Source organism: Carcharhinus amblyrhynchos, chromosome 1 (assembly GCF_965287045.1).
Source record: "Carcharhinus amblyrhynchos chromosome 1, sCarAmb.v2.hapA, whole genome shotgun sequence".
Lineage (NCBI taxonomy): Eukaryota > Metazoa > Chordata > Chondrichthyes > Carcharhiniformes > Carcharhinidae > Carcharhinus > Carcharhinus amblyrhynchos.
The window spans coordinates 107,817,920-107,838,118 of NC_137324.1; the positions used below are offsets into that span (position 1 = coordinate 107,817,920).

General features: G+C 40.5%; 1 protein-coding gene across 4 annotated transcripts in view; it reads left to right on the forward strand.

Annotated features, from left to right (window-relative positions):
* The window catches only part of cops4 (COP9 constitutive photomorphogenic homolog subunit 4 (Arabidopsis)), a 62,700-nt gene extending 59,344 nt beyond the window's left edge, over positions 1–3,356 (forward strand). For all 4 annotated transcript variants that reach the window (XM_080190479.1, XM_080190489.1, XM_080190499.1 and 1 more), the window contains exon 10: positions 2,591–3,356. In XM_080190479.1, the coding sequence (XP_080046605.1) occupies positions 2,591–2,724 (134 nt within the window). In that variant the 3' untranslated portion in view covers positions 2,725–3,356. The remainder of the gene's footprint in view (positions 1–2,590) is intronic.
* Positions 3,357–20,199: the final 16,843 nt, after the last annotated feature.

Here is a 20,199-nt window from a genome sequence, read left to right on the forward strand (position 1 = left end):
CACTGCCACCCAGCTTAGTGTCATCTGCAAATCTGGAGATATTGCATTCAATTCCTTCATCCAAATCATTAATGTATATTGTGAACAGCTGGGGTCCCAGCACTGAACCATGCGGTACCCCACTTGTCACCACCTGCCCCTCTGAAAAGGACCCATTTCTTCCCACTCTGCTTCCTGTCTGCCAACTAGTTCCCTATCCATGTCAATACATTACCCCCAGTACCATGATGTTTAATTTTGCTCATTAATCTCTTGTATGGGACCTTGTCGAAAGCCATTTGGAAGTCCAGATATACGATATCCATTGGATCACCCTTGTCCACTCTACTGGCCACATCTTCAAAAAATTCCAGAAGATTTATCAAGCATGATTTCTCTTTTAGTGAATCATGCTGACTTGGATCAGAAATCAGGATGGAGCATAGCTGCTTGCAATTTCTTGGCTCTCTACTTCAGAAGGAAATGTCAAACTAACTGATTTACAATTCCTTGTTTTCTCTCTCCTTTTTTAAAAAGTGGAGTTATATTAGCTACCTTCCAATCCATTGGAACTCTTCCAACAGCTATAGAATGCTGGAAAATGATCACCAAAGTGTCCACTACTTCTAGGGCCTTTTAAGTTCTTTGGGATGCATAGCATCAGGCCCTGGCGACTTATTGGGTCTTAATTACAGCAATTTTCCCAATACAATTTCTGAACTAATAAGGATTTTCTTCAGTTCCTCCTTCATGCTAGACCCTGTGTCCCCTAATATTTCTGGAAGGTTATTCCTTTGTGAAGACAGATCCAAAATATTTGTTCAGCTGGTCTGCCATCACTTTGTTGCCCATTATGAATTCACCTGATTCTAAATGTGTGGGACCTACATTTATATTCGTCAGCCTTTTTTTTTCCTCTTCACATACCTGCAGCAGATTTTGCAGTCAGTTTTTATGTTTTGTGCAAACTTACTTATTCTATTTTTCCCTTCCGAATTAACCCCTTTGTCCTTAGCTGAATTTTAAATTTCTCCCAGTCCTCAGTTTGGTGCTTTTTCTGGGCAGTTTAGATGCCTCCTCTTTGGCTTTAATACACAAAATTCTGAATTTACTTTAGGAAAGAGGTCATTGTGTTGATAAAATTAGCTTAACAGATGGCTATGTCTTTATGTATTTTGGAAGTCTTAACAAATGAGAGTCCCAGCTGATGTAGAAACTCTGGAGAAAGTTAATTGGCACATATTCACAGGTGTAAATGAATAAAATTATGACATTTACTTAAAATATGTAGAAAGAAAATGATTATTAAAAAATTCTGATGCAATTTATTAATTGATGCATCCGCCGTAGAAGGATTTTTATTGATTCATTTGAGTTACAAAAATGTGTAATTTCCCTCTACTTTCAACTATTGATCTATTTTCTACAGACATAAAGAGACAAGAAATTGCAAGCAGCTATGCTGGTTTCTGATATGAGTGCATCATATTCATCAGCACTTAAGCAATGCTACTGATTTTTAACCAATTACTTACATTTCCCCCTCTCCCCTCCAGTCCACTTATCCATTCTGAATGGAGTATACTCATTTCACTATTGACTCGCAGCTAACTTGACATCTGTATTGAAAAGAAAAAATTAAATGTTACAAAGATCTACTCTTTGAAATGTGTCTATCCCCCGAATAGAATGTTCAAGAAATGGCCCTATTTAATTGGCAATAATTAATTTTGTCTGCATATTTTGGGGTAGAAAAGACAAAATGGGGACGGATACTTGGTTTAAAAAAAAACGATTAAGTGAATTTTTCACTGGAAGGAAGGTAGCAATAAGAAAACCTATAGCATCTCATCTGTCATCTGAACCCTAATTGAGCTGAAGTGAGACTACGATGTGTGTTTTTTTTTAATTCCCGCACTCGATAGGTGGCTGGAGGTAAATGTACAAACTTCAATGTACAGTAGGTTTTCTGGCCTCTGAATTGCATATAAGAAAAACAAACATTTTAATTAAAGTATCTTTAACTACCTTTTTTTCTTCCCCTTCTAATATCAGTCTTTTCTGGTTTCTTCTGATGCTGGAAAACTGTTATGGACTTTCTGGCAAGTAGCCTAAGTGACGTTGTTCTTATGATAATCTGGATTCATTGACTTACTAACTGTTCGGGGGGTGGGAGGGTTGGTGTCAGTAAATGTGGACTAAGACTTGGTGCCTTGATTGATTTCATTCTCCTTTCTGTCGCCCGTTAAACCTGGATGCTGGGTCAATTGATATTTCAAGACTGAGATTTTTATTGGATAAGGATATCTCAAGAGAGTTGGAGCAAAGCTGGGTTAATGAAATTAAGATACATGGTAGCCACGGCCTAATTGAATGGGGAATAGGCTCAAAGAGTTCACTAGCATATTGTAGTTCCTATCTTTATAACTTACCTGCTCCCCCTGCTTTACATTGTCGCAACTAAAATCAGAAACCTATTATTAGGAGAAGTCACAACTCTATCATTCTGCCACAATACATTAGTACTTCAGCGCTCTTCAAACAACATATCTTTTGTTTTTGGCGAATTAGACTGGTATTATATCTACTATTATATCTATTTTTCTTTCAGCTCGTGAAGCTTTGCCCACATGGGACAAACAGATCCAGTCCCTTTGTTTCCAAGTGAACAATTTACTGGAGAAGATCAGCCAAGCTGCCCCAGAATGGACAGCACAGGCAATGGAAGCTCAGATGTCACAGTAATAGCTCCAACCAAATTTATGGGATTGCAGCGCCATCAAGGTTTCAAGATTCAGTTCTCCCCATATTTAAAATATTGAATTTGTTCCTTCCAGAACTTAATTTGCAGTTGTTTATTTAAAATCTTTTTACAAGAATAGGGAGCTTGTTTCCATCACGCCCGCATTGAGTTTGGAAACGTTTTCTTCAATTACACTGGATCCAAAATAGCACCATAGTCACTAGTGAAGGGGGTTCTGTTGTGAATGCAGCAATGGGATTTGTTTCCTGTGAGTTTGGTTGCTCTTTGTTGAATTCAAAAAACTGTAGCCCAGTTTGCTATCAAACAGTAAACAGTGTGGTTTAATTAGAAAACAGCAAACCTTTATTTTTGACCCTCTTATCAAAGGAAGTCAATCCAGAATCTTTGAGAATTGTTTGCTGAATTCTGAAGAAAAGAACGGATCGAGTCTGTGCTAACACAACTTGTTCAAGAAAATAAACTCTTACTTTGAGAATGTCTTCTTTTTCCAATGAATTAACTGTATATTTAAAAAGCCCCTTTGCCTTTGCTATTGCTACGACAAAACTGTTTTTGTTTTACAGATTTTCCTTTTTTAAAAAAATAAAAGGTTGATTTTTCTTTTGCTCTTCAAGATGACTGATCATATTTGTGAATGGAACCTTTCTCGATTCGTTCTAGTTATGATATTTATTCATTTAGTCCGTTCATGGTCCTAGAACCAAGCAATAATTTTGTCATTGGCTAGAAGGAGTTCTGTAAGACTCGCACAAAGTTTAGTCAGCGGATACTCCTTGACAATGTGAGTCATTGAATTCACTGTACTCTCAGCTGCAGCCTCGATGGTCATGGCGAGTCCACTGGTGTTGGATGGCTGCACAGAGGCCTTGGCTGTCTGGAAACAGTTTGAAAAGGCCTACTTATACCATGGGAGATTAAAGCTGGGTAGACAAGCAGTGAGAGAGTAGTTTCTGGAGAATGTTTTCTCCTGCTAATCCTCCTGCCCACAGCTGTTACTGTTACTCCTTAGCATGCTGGCTTTAACATTTGGGGTGACATGAGAGAAAGCATTATTCTAGTGGGTTGTACAGAACAAAATGCCTAACTTTCTAATTACAGAAAATTATCACCCTAATTGTTACTTTCTGCAGCTGTTTACTTTATTAGTTTTGGATTAGGTAGGCAATTCATTGGATAATGGGCATTTTTGTACTGGAGAACTGGATTGGGATGTTCGTCCAAAACCTGGCTCAGCTTAATATGTCTACATTAATCACATCATTTTCTCATGAGTAGGTAAACCTATATTAATTTTCTTTAAACAAAGCAAGTAAGGTCATACAGAAAGTTTACACTCTGCATGAATAAACGATTATAATTTGTTTTTTTCCAACACGTAGGTACTCAGACCCAAACTGTGGGCGGCCAGAGTTGGTTATAGCGAAATCAGGGACTATCATACAGCAGAACTAAATGGCTGCTTGAAAATACATCTTTGGTTATAACCAAGTCTTGAATTTATATAAAATACTTAATTTCTCAAGGCCAATTTGAATTTTTCAGGCCAAGCAGGGTTGGGGAGGATAGGAGATAAGCATGGGTAGGTGAGAGGGAAGATGTGCTGAGAAAAGGGAATGCAAAACAGCAGGGTTTAGAACATCTGAGATAATTGAATAGCTGGCATTTGAGGAAGTGAGAAATGCGTCTCGATATCACTGTACAGGGAACTGCAGTCAGAGTGAGGAAATGAAATAAGGTTAACAAGCTGGCGGAAAAACTACCGTATGTAGTTGGTTGGCAGGGGTGAGTGCTGTTGGTGGAAGACTGGCATTTAGATAGGGGATGTAGCCATATGCTATGTTGGAGGAGGGGGAGGTTGAAGAATAGGGGAGGTCCATGATCCCTGTTCAGGGTGGCATAAGCTTATGTTCAATAGGTAAGAAGGTGAAGTTTCTGATCAGGTAAGGAACTTTTGGATCATGTCCTAGTTTAATTTTACCAATTGTTTCTTTCCGGTGTTGCTCCAAGGATTCTTGCTGCTTGGACTCACTGTTGTTTTCCAAGAGTTTTAAGGGGGTTCTGGTTTTCTTCAATACATAGGATTGTTTCCACACGTGGGCTGCATTCCTTTGTGCACTCATGAATGCACACTTTGAAATTCTTTTATTTTGATTTCAATTTAAAGGTGCAATGCATTGAAATTATATTAAATGTATTACCTTATTCATTTGTCCATTTTTATTGACACCATAAGTATTGAATGTTTTCTGAGACGATTATTGATTGAGTATCTTTTGGGGTGATACACAACGTTAGGTACACACCAGCCATTTTACATGTCAAATAATACATTAACAGCACCATTTAGCAGGACAACACTATTGAAATTCTGAAACCACTTCCCTCCTGAAGGAAAGTTCTACATAAATATATCCTGATTTCTGTAAGCCAGTTAATTAAAATTTAGAATATTTATTCATTCCTACTCTGTTACTCAGCCTTAGCCCACTGCCCTGCACAGATGATAAACCTTTGGTTTTAGTAAATCAAAGAATCTTGTATCCTATTAAATGTTTGATCATCTTAGTGTGTGCTTATGGCTATTACAACCCATCAGATTTCTGTTCCTGTTATCTTAAGTCATATTAGATCATAAGACATAGGAGCAGAATTAGGCCTCTCAGGCCATCAAGTCTGCTCCGCCATTCAACCATGGCTGATATTTTTCTAATCCCCATTCTCCAGCCTTTTCCCCATAATGCCTGATCCCCTTTTTAATCAAGAACTAATCTCTCTATCTTAAAGATACTCAATGACCTGGCCTCCAACTGCCTCCTGTGGCAAAGAATTCTACATATTCATCACTCTCTGGCTGAAGAAATTCTTCCTCATCTCTGTTTTAAAGAATTGTCCCTTTCGCCTGAGGCTGTGCCTTCTGGTTCTAGTTTTTCCTACAAGTGGAAACATCCTCTCCACATCCACTCTATCTAGGCCTCGCAGTATCCTGTAAGTTTCAATAAGATTTCCCCTCATCCTTCTAAACTCCCAACGAGTACAGACCCAGAGTACTCAACCGTTCCTCATACGACAGGCTCTTCATTCCAGGGATTATTCTTGTGAGCCTCCTTGGGACCCTTTCCAAGGCCAGCACATCCTTCCTTAGATATGGGGCCCAAAACTGCTCACAATGGGTTCTGACCAGAGACTTACACAGCTTCAGAAGTGCATCCATGCTCTTGTGTTCTAGCCCTTTCGACATGAATGCTAACATTGCATTTGCCTGCCTAACTGTCAACTGAACTTGCTCGTTAACCTTAAGAGAATCTTGAACAAGGACTCCCAAGTCATTTTATGTTTCTGGTTTCCTAAGCATTTTCCCAATTAGAAAATAGTCTATGCCTCCATTCCTCCTTCCAAAGTGCATAACCTCACACTTTTCCACATTGTATTCATCTGCCAATTCTTTGCCCACTCCCCTAACTTGTCCAAGTCCTTTTGCAGTCCTCCGGCTTCCTCAATATAACATGTCCCTTTTACGTATCTTTGTATCAGCTGCAAACTTAGTAACAGTGCCTTCAGTTCCTTCCTCCAAATTGTTAATATATATTGTGAAAAGTTGTGGTCCCAGCATTGATCCCTCAGGCACACCACTAGTCACTGGCTGCCATCCTGAAAAAGACCCCTTTATCCCCAATCTCTGCCTTCTGCCTGTCAGCCAATCCTCTATCCACACCAGGATCTTATCCTTAACACCATGGGCACTTATTCAACAATCTCCAATGCGACACCTTGTTAAAGGCCTTCTGAAAATCTAAATAAATCATGTCCGTGGTTCTCCTTTATCTAACTTCCTTGTTACTCCTCAAAGAATTCTAACATCTGTCAGACACAACCTCCCCTTGACAAAGCCGTGCTGACTCTGTCTTACTTGATCATGCACTTCCAAGTACATCTTTAATAATGGACTCTAAAATCTTGCCAATGACCGAAGTCAGGCTAACCGGCCTATAATTTCCCATTTGCCGCCTCCCTCCCTTCTTAAACAGCAGTGTTACATTAACTACTTTCCAGTCTTCTGGTACCCTCCCTGCCTCCCGTGATTCCTGAAAGATCACCTCCAATGCCTCCACAATTTCATCAGCAATCTCTTTTAGAACCTGGGGTGTAGTCCATCCGGTTCAGGTGATTTATCCACCTTCAGACCTTTCAGATTCCCCAGAACATTCTCCTTCGTGATGGCCACTATATACTCACCTATGCCCCTGACTCTCCTTGAGCTCTGGCATCCCACTGATACCTTCCACCTTGAAGACTGATGCAAACTAACTATTCAGTTGCTTTGCCATTTCTTTGTTTCCTATTATTGTTTCTCCAGCCTCATTTTCCAATGGCTATTTTTGCCTCTCTCTCTTACCTTTTATATATTGAAAAAAACTCTTCCTGTCTTTTATAGAACATAGAACACTACAGCACAAACAGGCCCTTCGGCCCACGAGTTGTGCCGATCACATCAACACCTACAGACCTATCTATAACCCTCAATTTCGTTAAACCCCATATACTCATCCAGAAGTCTTTTAAAAGACCCCAGCGAGTTCGTCTCCACCACCACTGACGGCAGCCGATTCCATTCACTCACCACCCTCTGAGTGAAAAACTTACCCCTAACATCACTTCTGAACTTCCCTCCCTGCACCTTAAATCTGTGTCCTCTCGTAGCAACCATTTCAACCCGGGGAAATAGCCTCTGAGAGTCCACCCTATCTATTCCTCTCAACATTTTGTAAACTTCTATCACTTTTTATATTACTAGCTAGCTTACACTCATCTAATCTTCTCCTCCCCACCCCCCACCACCCTTATTGCTTTTTTAGTTGTTCTCTGTTCGCTTTTAAAGGCTTTCCAATCCTCTGGCTTCCCACTAATCCTTACCACTTTGTATGCTTTTTCTTTTGTGTTTATGTTGTCTTTGACTTCCCTCATCAGCCATGAATGCCTCGTCCTCCCCTTGGGATGAATTTCTGTTGTGCCTCCTGAATAACTCCGAAACTCCTGTCATTGCTGTTCCACTGTCTTCCCTGCTAGGCTCCCTTCCCAATCAACTCTGGCTGGCTCCTCCCTCATGTCTTTGTAATTACCTTTATATAATTGTAATTCCATTACATCTGATTCCAGCTTCTCCCCCTCAAACTGCAGATTAAATTCTATCATGCTGTGGTCACTGCTCCTAAGGGTTCCTTCACCTTAAGTTCCTCAATCATATCTGCCTCATTATGCATCACCAAATCCAGAATTGCCTGTTCCCTGCTAGGCTGTGCCACAACCTTGCTCCAAAAAGCCATCTCTTAGACATTCCACAAATTCCTTTTCTTGGGATGCACTATCTATCTGATTTTCCCAGTCCACCAGCATATTGAAGTCCCCCATGATTATTGTAATATTGCCTTTTTTTAAATGCCTTTTCTATCTCCTGCTTTATTTTCTGCCCCACATCCTGACTACTGCTAGACGGCCTGTACATAACTCCCATCAGGGTCTCTTTACCTTTGCAATTCCTCAACTCTACCCACAGAGATTCTATGCCTTTTGATTCTCTATCACTTTGATTTAACTTCACTCCTTACTAACAATGCAACCCCATCCCCTTTGCCCATCTGCCTGTCCTTTCGACAGGACACATATCCTTGGATACTTAGACCCCAGCCCTGATCCCCTTGCAGCCACATCTCTGTGATGTCCACAACATCGTACTGGCCAATTTCAATGTGCGCAACAAACTCATTTACCTTGTTCCGTATACTGCAAGGATTTAGGTACAACACCCTCAGTCCTGCATTGATCACCTCCCTTCTCATATTTCTCCCCATTTTTGAGGTTAGATTTTTGCCACCATCTATACTGTTTTAATACATGGTCTGGATACTTTACTAACTTCTCCTGAGCCCTCAGCTCCATTAACCTGCACTTCTACTCTTCCCTTTAAATTTGATTTTCTAATTTGCCATACAACTGAACCCCCCTCTCCATCCCCACCCACCCAATATTTAGTTTAAAGCCCTCTTTATAGCACTGGTTACATGATTCGCAAGGACTCTGATCCCAGCATGATTCAGATGAAGACCATTCCATCAGAACAGATCCCCTCTTCCCCAATACTGGTGCCAATGTCTCATGAATTCAAACCCATTCCTCCCACACCAATCTTTGAGCCACACGTTTACCTCCTTAATGTTATTGACCCTGTGCCAATTTGCTCGTGGCTCAGGCAGTAATCAAGAGATTATTACCTTTTTGGTTCTGCTTTTTAATTTAGCTCCTAGCTGTTCATTTGCCCTTAGCAGAACCTTTTTTCCTGTTCTACCTATGTCATTGGTACCTATGTGGACCATGACAACTGGGTCTTTTCTCTCCCACTCCAAGTTCCTCAGCAGCCCAGAAGAGATATCCTGAACCCGAGTACCAGGTAGGGAACACAACCTTCGGGATTCTTGGTCCTGGTCACAGAGAACAGTGTCAATGCCCCTACCTATACTATCCCCGTAACGTATTACGACTACATTTCTTCTTCTCTCCCCACGTGAACGGCTGCCTGTTAAATTAAGAATTAAGAATAACTCTTACTGACCGATCAGTGCTCTCCCTTGTAGCTTCTGCTGCCTGTTTTCACCTAACTTGCTGTTTTCACCTAACGCTAAAAGGACTCCTCACAGCCAGGCAGCACTTACCGTGCAGTCAGAGCGGCACTGTGAAGCCTTTGTTTCTATAGGCACAACTTACAAAGCCCTGGAACTGGTTTTAACTAGTTGTACAAACAACCAGCCAAGTTCAGTTGAGAGCTGACTCAGCTGATTCCTGTTGCAGGAATGCACTAGAGTGTAGCTTTTAACTTCCCAAATAAGAACTAATTTAGCTCACCCTGAAAGCAAGTTTAATGACTACTTACCTCCTTATAATTTACCACTTGAATTTCCTGTTTTCGCCCAACTCCAAAAGCACTCCTCACAGTCAGGCAGCACTCACCGTGCAGTCAGACTCATGTCCTAAAATCTTGCAGATTGGTAGCAAATGTAACTACACTATTTAAAAGAGGGGTGAGAGAAAACAGAACTACAGATCGGTTACCCTGACAGGTAGTGGAGAAAATGCTAGAAACTATTCTGAGGGATGGATTGCTCAACAAGGTAGATGCTGAGATGGTTCCCATATTTGGAAAGCCTAAAACAGAGGTTAGCCATTTAGGACTGAAGTGAGAAATTCCTTCTCTCGGAGAATTGTGTTTCTTTCAAGTTCTGTATTCAGAGGAGTGTGGATGTTCCATTGTTGCACATAGTAAAAGCTGAGATTGATAGATTTTTGGACATTACGAAGGTATGGGGTCAAGCAGAAAAGTGGTTAAAGTTGAAATAGAAGTTGGCACTGATCTTCTAGAATGGTAGAAATGGCCAGAGGTTCCAAATATCCTGCTCCTGCAGTGAAATCGCAATATGTCATATACTCAAATGATGTAAAATTGTGGCTATGTAAAGTTAACCATTCCTGCTGAAAGAATAGCAAATCCCATAGAACGATGCCTACGATAGTAGAAATTCAGAGGATGACATGGCTGCCTGTCCTGATATTGAAGAAGCTCTGTTAATGTGGTTCAAGGCAGTGCAAGCACAGAACAATCTCTGCTATGAGTTCAATTCTACAGTAAAAGGGATGTTGCACTTACAAAGAAGTTGGACCAAGTGGAGTGAAGTGCACCTCCAGTGACGGATGGCAGGACTGATTCAAGACAAAGCACGTAATGCAGAAAAAGATTCCAAAGTTTTTCCAGAGATAACACCTCATGATTTTCAATGCTTGTCACATGTTTGGGCCATTGTAAGATTTGAATAAAATAAGTAAAGACTTTTCACACATGTACAGCATTACGCATTTTCATTTGGCATTTGAATCTGTTGTTTTTGACTTGGAGCACATTTGCAGGCATATTGGGTTACATTGAGATACCTTCAGATGGGAAAGGGGCCTCCTTGGCTATCACAAAGCTCTGCTTAAAGCAAATTTGTGGGTGAATCCCTTGGGATTTGACTCATTGGGATTTTACTGTATTTTATTATACCCCATTGGATTGGAAAAGTTGCCAAAGTCATTCCATTATTTACAAATAAAATGAGTTATTGGATGAAACATAATGTTTACTGACGTTTTGAAGATCGTTTCCTGCAATTTATCCAAGTTTCTACATAAAGCTGGTATTGGAGATAGGATATTTTCTTTTAATGTTCCGGCTAGGCACTGTTGCAGCCTGAATGTGCTTTCACATGTTAAATCATTAAGTGTTTTTCATTCAAATTCACAAGAAAAAATAGTGCTTTTCTTGAGAATGTTTAAAATTCTGGTAAAGCCTGTGGAATTCTAGAGACTGGACAGAAACCTGCGTTGCAGGCCAAAATGGGACTGATTTTTTTTTAAACACTGTATGCCTCACTGTGATGTGGAGATGCTGGCATTGGACTGGGGTAAACACAGTAAGAAGTCTCACAATTTTGGTTGGACTTTAAATTTTTTCTTTTAATTTGATGCTACCTTTATCTCAAATACGCAAGTGCTTCCTTATAACCTGGTGTTGTGAGACTTCTTACTGTGCCTCACTATGGCCAGTAGATGAGGCTGTTGCAAACCTTTTGTAAAACCATTTACCGCTGGGCAAAACTGTTTTTCTGGTTTCTGTTCTAATTTTTCATTGATCTTTGTTTGTACCCCGCAGCACAACTTTATTGGCCTGCTTCAAAATAATTACCTGTAATTAATTTAAAGTATTAAAGTTATATATACAGTTTAATCATCTTCATTTTAGGCATAAGGCATAAGAACATAAGAAATAGGAGCAGGAGTAGGCCAACTAGCCCTTCGAGCCTGCCCCGCCATTCAATAAGATCATGGCTGATCTGTTGTGGCTCAGTTCCACATTCCCGCCCTCTCCCCATAACCCTTAATCCCCTCTCTCATCAAAAACCCATCAACCCACATCTTAAAAATATTTAGCGAGGCAGCCTCCACCACTTCAACGGGCAGAGAATTCCAGAGATTCACCACCCTTTGAGTGAAGAAGTTCCTCCTCAACGCCGTTCTAAACCGCCCCCCCTTTATCTTGAGGCTGTGCCCCCTAGTCCTACTGTCCTTTCTGAGTGGGAAGAGTCTCTCCACCCCTATCCTATCCATCCCATTCATCATCTTATACGTCTCAATGAGATCTCCCCTCATTCTTCTAAACTCTAACGAGTACAAGCCTAATCTATTCAGCCTCTCCTCATAGCTCAACCCCCTCAACTCCGGCATCAGCCTAGTAAACCTCCTCTGCACTCCCTCCAAGGCTAAAATATCCTTGCGTAAGTACGGCACCCAAAACTGCACACAGTACTCCAGCTGCGGCCTCACCAATGCCCTATACAGCCGCAGCAAGACCTCCCTACTTTTATATTCAATCCCCCTCGCGATGAAGGCCAGCATCCCATTTGCCTTCCTGACCACCTGCTGCACCTGCAAGCTGGGTTTTTGCGACTCATGCACAAAGACCCCGAGGTCCCTCTGCACCGTCGCCTGCTGCAGTTTTTCTCCACGTAAGTAATAATCCTTCCTACCATTATTCCTACCAAAGTGGACCACCTTGCATTTGCCAACATTAAATTCCATTTGCCATTTCCTGGCCCATTCGCCCAGCCTATCTAGATCCTTCTGTAGACTCTCCCCACCCTCCGCACAATTTGCCTTTCCACCAATTTTGGTGTCATCAGCAAATTTCGACACCCTACACTCAGTTCCCTCCTCCAGATCATCTATATAAATGGTAAATAGCTGAGGCCCCAGCACCGACCCCTGGGGCACTCCACTAGTCACCATCCGCCAATCCGAATAGCACCCATTGACCCCCACTCTCTGCCTCCTATTTGACAACCAGTCCTCTATCCACGCTAACACCCTACCCCCAACTCCATGCCCCCTGACCTTCTGTAATAACCTCTTGTGAGGTAATCTAATTTCTTCTTAATCATTTGTTTTAAACTTGGAATCTTGTTGTATTAGCTGTTGTGTATTTTTAGTGTGAGTCTATCTACTTTGTGTTAAGATGCAGTGCCCAGAATGCCCAGAATTGAGCATAGTAACTGGTCTGACCAGCATACTATAAAGTCTCAGTATTTTGTTTTCTGGGTATATATGGACAATGGAGACCTAAGTCATTAAACACAAATGTATTTACTCACATCTGATCACAAGGAAGTTTCCAGCCTCTTCTCATTTCTTTCATTTCTCTCTTGCATTTTATCTTTACATTTGTCCTCTCTTCCAGATAGTGTCAGGCTTCTTAAGTATTGTTGGAGCTGCACTCATCCAGGCAAGTGAAGCGTGTTTTGTCACACTCCTGACTTGTGTCTTGTAAGTGGTGGACAGGTTTTGGGAAGTCAGGAAGCAAGTTATTCTCTGCAGATTTCCCAGCCTCTAACCCATTGTTTTACTCAGTGTTTTATGAGGTTGATCCATTCTGGTCAATGTTGACCCCCAAACTGCTGACATTGAGATTGAGCAATGATAGTTCTGTTCAATGCCAAGGGCAGGTGATTAGATTCTCCGGCATTTGTGTGTTTGAACATCACTTGATATCTATCAGCCCAATCTTGAATGCTATCCAAGTTTTATCACGTGAGCCTTCAGGGATCATCTTCAGGAACGTCTTCGGGGTTGAGATCAGCCTTCAACAACCGCAGCTACTTTCTTTGTGATTCCCATTGACATCAATTTTACTGCTGCTCCTTGGTGTCACAATCTGTCTGGGGTATAGAGTATAAGAGCTGTCGTCTAATGCTTCAGTTGTACAGAACGTTGGTTAGACCGCATTTGGAGTACTGCGTCCAGTTCTGGTCACCTTACTACCGGAAGGACGTGGAGACCCTGGAGAGAGTGCAGAGGAGGTTTACCAGGATGCTGCCTGGTGTGGAAGGACTGGGATATGAGGAAAGATTGGGTAAACTGGGGCTTTTCTCCTTAGAAAGACGGAGATTAAGGGGGGATCTGATAGAGGCATATAAAATAATGAAAGGTATAGATAGAGTCAACAGTAGCAGGCTTTTCCCTAGATTGGAGAGAACTATCACGAGAGGTCACGATCTAAGGGTGAGGGGGGAGAAGTATAATTTGGATACTAGGGGAAGGTTTTTCACACAGAGGGTCGTGGGGGTATGGAATGCGCTGCCAAGTAAGGTGGTGGAGGCAGGCACGCTGGGCTTGTTTAAGGTTTACTTAGATAGGCACATGAGTGAAACAGGGATGGAGGGTTATATAAGACGGTTTTTAAAAAGGGTCAGAGCCTCGGGTTGATACTGGAAATGTAATAGTACATGTTAATATTTTGTCTCTTTTAATCCACAGGTGTTGGTCCACCTTGTTGTCAAACGAGGGGCATGCACACAGTGGGTCGTGCACAGGCTGTTCTTGGATGTTTCGAGAGTAGCCTAGTACTTTGTGTCGATGTGTGTGCTTAATCCTGGACCAGCAGACGGGCACCACAACAGCTCAGTGACTATCACTGCTAGCTGTGCAGATACATGGATTTGGGCCTGTGTCTGTGGGAGTTTGTGCATTCTCCCTGTGGTTGCGTGGGTTTCCTCCGGGTGCTCCAGTTTCCTCCCACACCCCAAAGATGTGCTCTTAGGCTGATTGGTGTACCAAATTGACCCTACACTATTCTCCCCTGAATCTGGGGTACCATTCGCATACACACGGGGCAAGGTAGGTGTAGGAAAATGCTTTAAAATGGCGGCGCGGGCTCGTTGGGCCAAAGGGCCTGTTTCCCCTGCCGGGTTGTTCTTTGTTCTTTGTTTGTAAATGTTGCCTTGAGGTCATAGGTAGTTATTCTCAATTCATCTCTGCAAATCAACCCTTGTTTGTGAAAAAACTTTCCATCTGAATGAACCTAGTGGAACCCAAACTGAGCATTTTTGAGTGTATTAATGGTTATCTTACCATTGATACGCTTGATACACCTTCCATCATTTTGCTCATGGTTGAAAGTAAACTGATAGGGCAACAATTGGCTAGATTGAATATGTTTTAATTTTTTGTGGACAGGACATACCTGGGCAATATGCCACAGTGTCAAGTAGATGCCAGTGTTGTGACTGTACTGTACCCACAGCCTTTAATGTATCCAGTGTGCTTAGCTGGTTATATAACTGAAAGTAAATTTAATTGGCTGAAGAACTACTTTTTTGTTCAGGATTTTACTCACCTTCCTAATATGAGGAGAACAAGCCATCTTAGATTTAGTGATGAGTAATAATTAGTTAATCTAATTGGAAGAGATTAGGTAACAGTGAATGTAATGTAATAGAATTTAGTATCTGTTTTGAGAGTGAATAATTTGAGTCAAGAACCAAGGCTTTAATCTGGGATAGTGCTGAATTTGGAGAGATGAGGCAGAAATTGAATGCAGTAGACTGGGCAGAAACATGAATGAATGAAAGCTATGGATGAGTGATGGGAGACCTGAAATACCCTTAAAGGGAAAGAACCCTGTTTGTATAATTGTACAAACTTAGTCAACAAAGGAAGTGAGAAAAAGTAAAAGAAAATGGCTGTAGAAACCATCTGGAATTGGAGAATTTTAAAGGGGTAGAAGGGAAGTTTAAGAGCCTTTTTGTCCTTTAGTTTTTCATAAGCTGGATGGCATTTGTTGCCCATGCTTCATTTCTCCTATAATTGAGAGGTTTTCTAGACCATCTCAGACGGCAGTTAAGAATTAGCCACATCGCTGTGGGTCTGAAGTCACATGTCACATGTCAATTTCTGCTTGCACCTCTACTTCTTTATATCACTATGTTGATTTCTAAGGGATCCCAGTTTGCTTGGTTTCCAATTTTCCTCACATTGTGTAAATCTTTTCTTTTAATTTGACATTATCTTTATCTCATTTGTGACTACCGTTGTTCAAGTACACATGTGCTTCCTTATAATGGCTTTGTATTGTGCCAAATACTTTGAATTTTTCTCAGTTGCCTGTGGGTTTACACAGTTTATACAATAACAGTTATTATGGTTAATACATTTTTCAGACATTCGAAGTTTACCATTCTTAAATTTAAAATCTTGGTTTGTCAGTCTCCTTCTTCCCCATCAAACCTGATTTAAGATACAATAATATTATAGTCCCCATTTGTAACTTGCACTTTTACCATCATAGGGAATCATAGAATCCCTATAGTGCAGAAGGAGGCCATTTGACCCATCGAGTTTGCACTGATCACAATCTCACCCAGGCTCTATTCCGTAAACCCACACATTTGGGAGGAAACCGGACCATCTGGAGGAAACCCATGCAGACACGGGGAGAATGTGTAAACTCCACACAGACAGCAGAAGCTGGAATGGAACCCAGATCTCTGGTGCTGTGAGGCAGCAGTGCTAACCATTGGGTCACTGTGTCGATTTTAACTAATTCTGGTTCACTCTTCAAGACCAAACCTAGGATGGCCTATTCCTTATCAGCTTTATTGGCCTGGAGTTTTCTCTGTTGTTCTTCTCTTCAGTGCACTTGATCCAAAATTGGCCAAAGAATGCAAAAGGTTTCAGACAAAAATTAAGTCCAGTGCAAAAGAAACTTCTGTGATCTTTTGTGCTAGTCACATCAGCCCAGTCTAAATTTGTGGTGAATTTAGTTTGTACTGACCAAGCAAGTACAACTTGACACCATTCAATACATTGATCCTCACCTGAAGTTGTTGTAGCATTTCTGCTTGAATAGTGGTGAGTGAAATTAGCTCTGTGATTACTACAACAGCAGGTTTGAGGCCAGTAAAGGGCAAAATCATGTCTAAAAGGCACCGCATGCTTATAGGAGCAATCTTTTATACCAGACAATTAACAATCATCATAATTTATAATCAGCTTAGAAATAATTTTCAATGGCACCATAAACAATGCTCTAAATGAGACATCAATTTTGGACAATACAATAAACAATGTTGCAATTTTATTGTTGATAAGCGGAATTTGAAATCTAAATATTCTGAGTGGCAAAATTAAGCAAAACAAAAGAAACTATGTGTACTCATCTCACAATACAGGAGATCAAAGGATATTGGGCAACACTGGTTGCTTCCTATGAATCACTCTGGTTATTTCTGTGTGCATTGCTGGCAAGGCCAGCATTTATTGCCTATCCCTAATTTCCCTTAAGAAGGTAATGGTATGCCACCTTCTTGAACCAATGCAGTCCATGTAATGTAGGGGCACCCACAATGCTGTTGGGAAGAGAGGTCCAAGATTTTGACCTGATTTTGACAGTGAAGGTATAGGGTATATTTCCAAGTCAGGATGAGAGGGGAACTTGTATGTTGTGGTGTTTCCATGAATCTGCTACCCTTGTCCTTCTAGATAGGCTTGGAAAGTGCTGTTGAAGGATTCTTGGTGAGTTGCTGCAGTGCATCTAGTAGATGGCGTACATTACTACCATTTTGAATATGTTTCAAAACTTAATACTTGATAAAGTAGATGATTCTAATACATTAAATCCAACTTGAATGTTTTGTGTAACTTAAGTATTCCGAGGATTTAAAGTGTGCGACTTGAATTAAGCCAGTGATGGTTTTATTGTCCAGTGCTCATAGTGGACAAATTAATGAACACCAGTACACCCACAATATGTAGTGTGTGGGCTCCACCTGGAAAGAGTAGGGAAGTGAAGCTAGAGTTCAAGTTTTAGTCATACTCTGAAGTTCACCTACAAGCAGACTTTAGCAGAGTTCAAATATGATGTGAAAAGGAGAACAAAAACAGAAAATGCTGGAAAATCTCAGCTGGTCTGTTTTGAGACCAAGAAGTCTCACAACACCAGCTTAAAGTTCAACAGGTTTATTTGGTAGCACAAGCCACTAGCTTTCGGAGCGCTGCCCCTTCATCAAGTGAGTGGGAGTTTCATTCACAGAAAGGGCATATAAAGACACAAACTCAATTTACAAAATAATTGTTGGAATGCGAGTCTCTTCAGGTAATCAAGTCTTAAAGGTACAGACAATGTGAGTGGAGAGAGGGTTAAGCACAGGTTAAAGAGATGTGTACTGTCTCCAGCCAGGGCAGTTAGTGAGATTTGGCAAGCCCGGGCAAGTTTGAGAGAACAGATCTAATGTTTTTAGTCTGAATCCAGACTCCAAACATTAGCTTTGTTCTCTCTCCATAGATGCTGTCAGACCAGCTGAGATTTTCCAGCATTTTCTGTTTTTGTTTCAGATTTCAACATCCTCAGTAATTCATTTATGTGTACTTTCAACAACACAACTCATTCAGCTGAATGCTTTCAGTATCAATATTTCTATATGTCCCATTCATATAGAACACCATTCTAAATTATTCTTATAGTAAAACACACAGTTAAATTTGTAGTGTTTTTATCTGAATGCAAGAAGACGTACACTAAGTTTGTTGATATCTGTGATTTATCAGAAAACAATTCCAGAAATAATAACCACATTTTTTTTCTTGCATGTTCTAAAGGTGACATTAGATGGACCATTTCTCTTCTGTGACTCATGATTTAAGACAAACAGTATATTACTAACTCACGTTTAATGATAGAGATTCTAATGTGAAGGTGGTCATTGGATGGGGGGAGGGGAGCATGGGTTGTGGGGGAACACGTGGGGAGGAATTGAAATTTGGAGCATATTCAGCAATGTATCAAGTCATTTATAATGCTGCCAATGTGAATATTCAGATCATTCAAATTGTTCTTTGAAAAGCAGTTTTTAAAATGTCATGATATACTTGCAATTTAAAATGATAAAGCAATAGAAATCTTCATCTTATTAAAGTAGTTTCAGATTTAGGAAATTCATGGAAAATTATTCTGAAGGAAATAATTCTAGAAAATTGCAAATTTGGAATCTGACATGAAGAAATGAATCGTATATGATTGCAGAATGGCCTATCTGGGCCATTCTGTAATCATTCTTGAATATCCAACTTTGGCCCAATTTGGACCAGCCTGGTTTCGGGTTGGTGTGCTGCCTTCAACAATGTTAATGGAAGTGTTCACTTTCTGAAAAGTTTAATCCCTGATGCCATATGTACATCGCTAGAGTACATATGTAACTGGCACAAGCTAAGAATTCCCTTGCAGGCTAACCACATGCTATGTGACTCTGCTGGATAACTTTAGATCTCAGGATGATGATTTAAAAAAGTTTCATGAAGAAAACAAATTACACATATGCTGTTAGTTGTCAATTTTAATCTGTTGTCGATGCAATTTTTGATTGTTCTGTTGTTCTTTTTGTCAATCTTCATTTTGTATTGGAGGAATTTAACATATAAAGGTTTTACCTGCCAGCAAAGAAAGAAAAAGTAGAAAGTATGAATACCAATCAAAGTAAATATTAATGTTATGAATAGCCACAGACTTTATGAATGTAAGAAATAGAAATAGGAATAGACCATTTAGCCCTTTAAACTTTTCCATCATTCAATACAACCATGATTCTCCACTCCACCCCTGAAACTGATAAAAATGGATCCCTTGCCCCTTCTATTGGTGCTGACTCCTTGTGCTTTCACGACCACTAGGAGTCTCTTGTGCCGTGCCCAGTCTCCCATCCTTCCTGTATCAGACTAAACAGCGAGTGTTAGCAGACTGTTCGATGTAGAGTAAAGGCAAGATTCTAGACATACTCTGAAAATCACATAACAAGCAGACTCTAGCAGAGTTCAAACATGATCTGAAAAGGAGAAATAAAAACTGAAAATGCTGGAAAATCTCAGCAGCTGTTTTGAGTCTGGATCCAGACTTGAAGCGTTAGCTTTGTTCTCTCTCCACAGATGATGTCAGACCTGCAACGACTTTCTAACATTTTCTGTTTTTGTTTCACATTCCAGCATCTGCAGTAATTTGCTTTTATCAATAAAGAAGACCTTGGCTGATTTGAAACCCCCTTTGCCCAGGGATATGATGGGTAACTGCAGTGTTCTACCTGAGATGAGGTTTTAGCATGGAGAAAAAGGATTGAACACAGGACCTTTCTGGTTTGCCTGTCTTCTTGCAATCCATGTGATATTTTTGCCTACTTTACATTAGGGGAGCTTAAGCTGTACTGTCTCATTAGAAAGCTAAAACATTGCAGGATAAGGTAAACAAATTTGGTTTCATCACTGTTATCTTTATAGACTGATGTTTTTACCAATGGTCTTTTGACCTATTGTATACTGTTTCAGAGGGGCAGCTGTATATATTCTTTATCATACAAACTTACTTGTAGTGTTACTTAAAAAAAATCAGGAACCTCAATGTTTCCACATTTTACTGTTTTGGTTATATGCTGTTAAACAATTAACATATAGTGAGCAATTAAGATATAGTATATGATGTATCTATTGCATATGTGCACATATTGTTGGAAGATGCAGATTGAGTAAGTGGATGATAAGGCATATGGGATCCTGGGCTG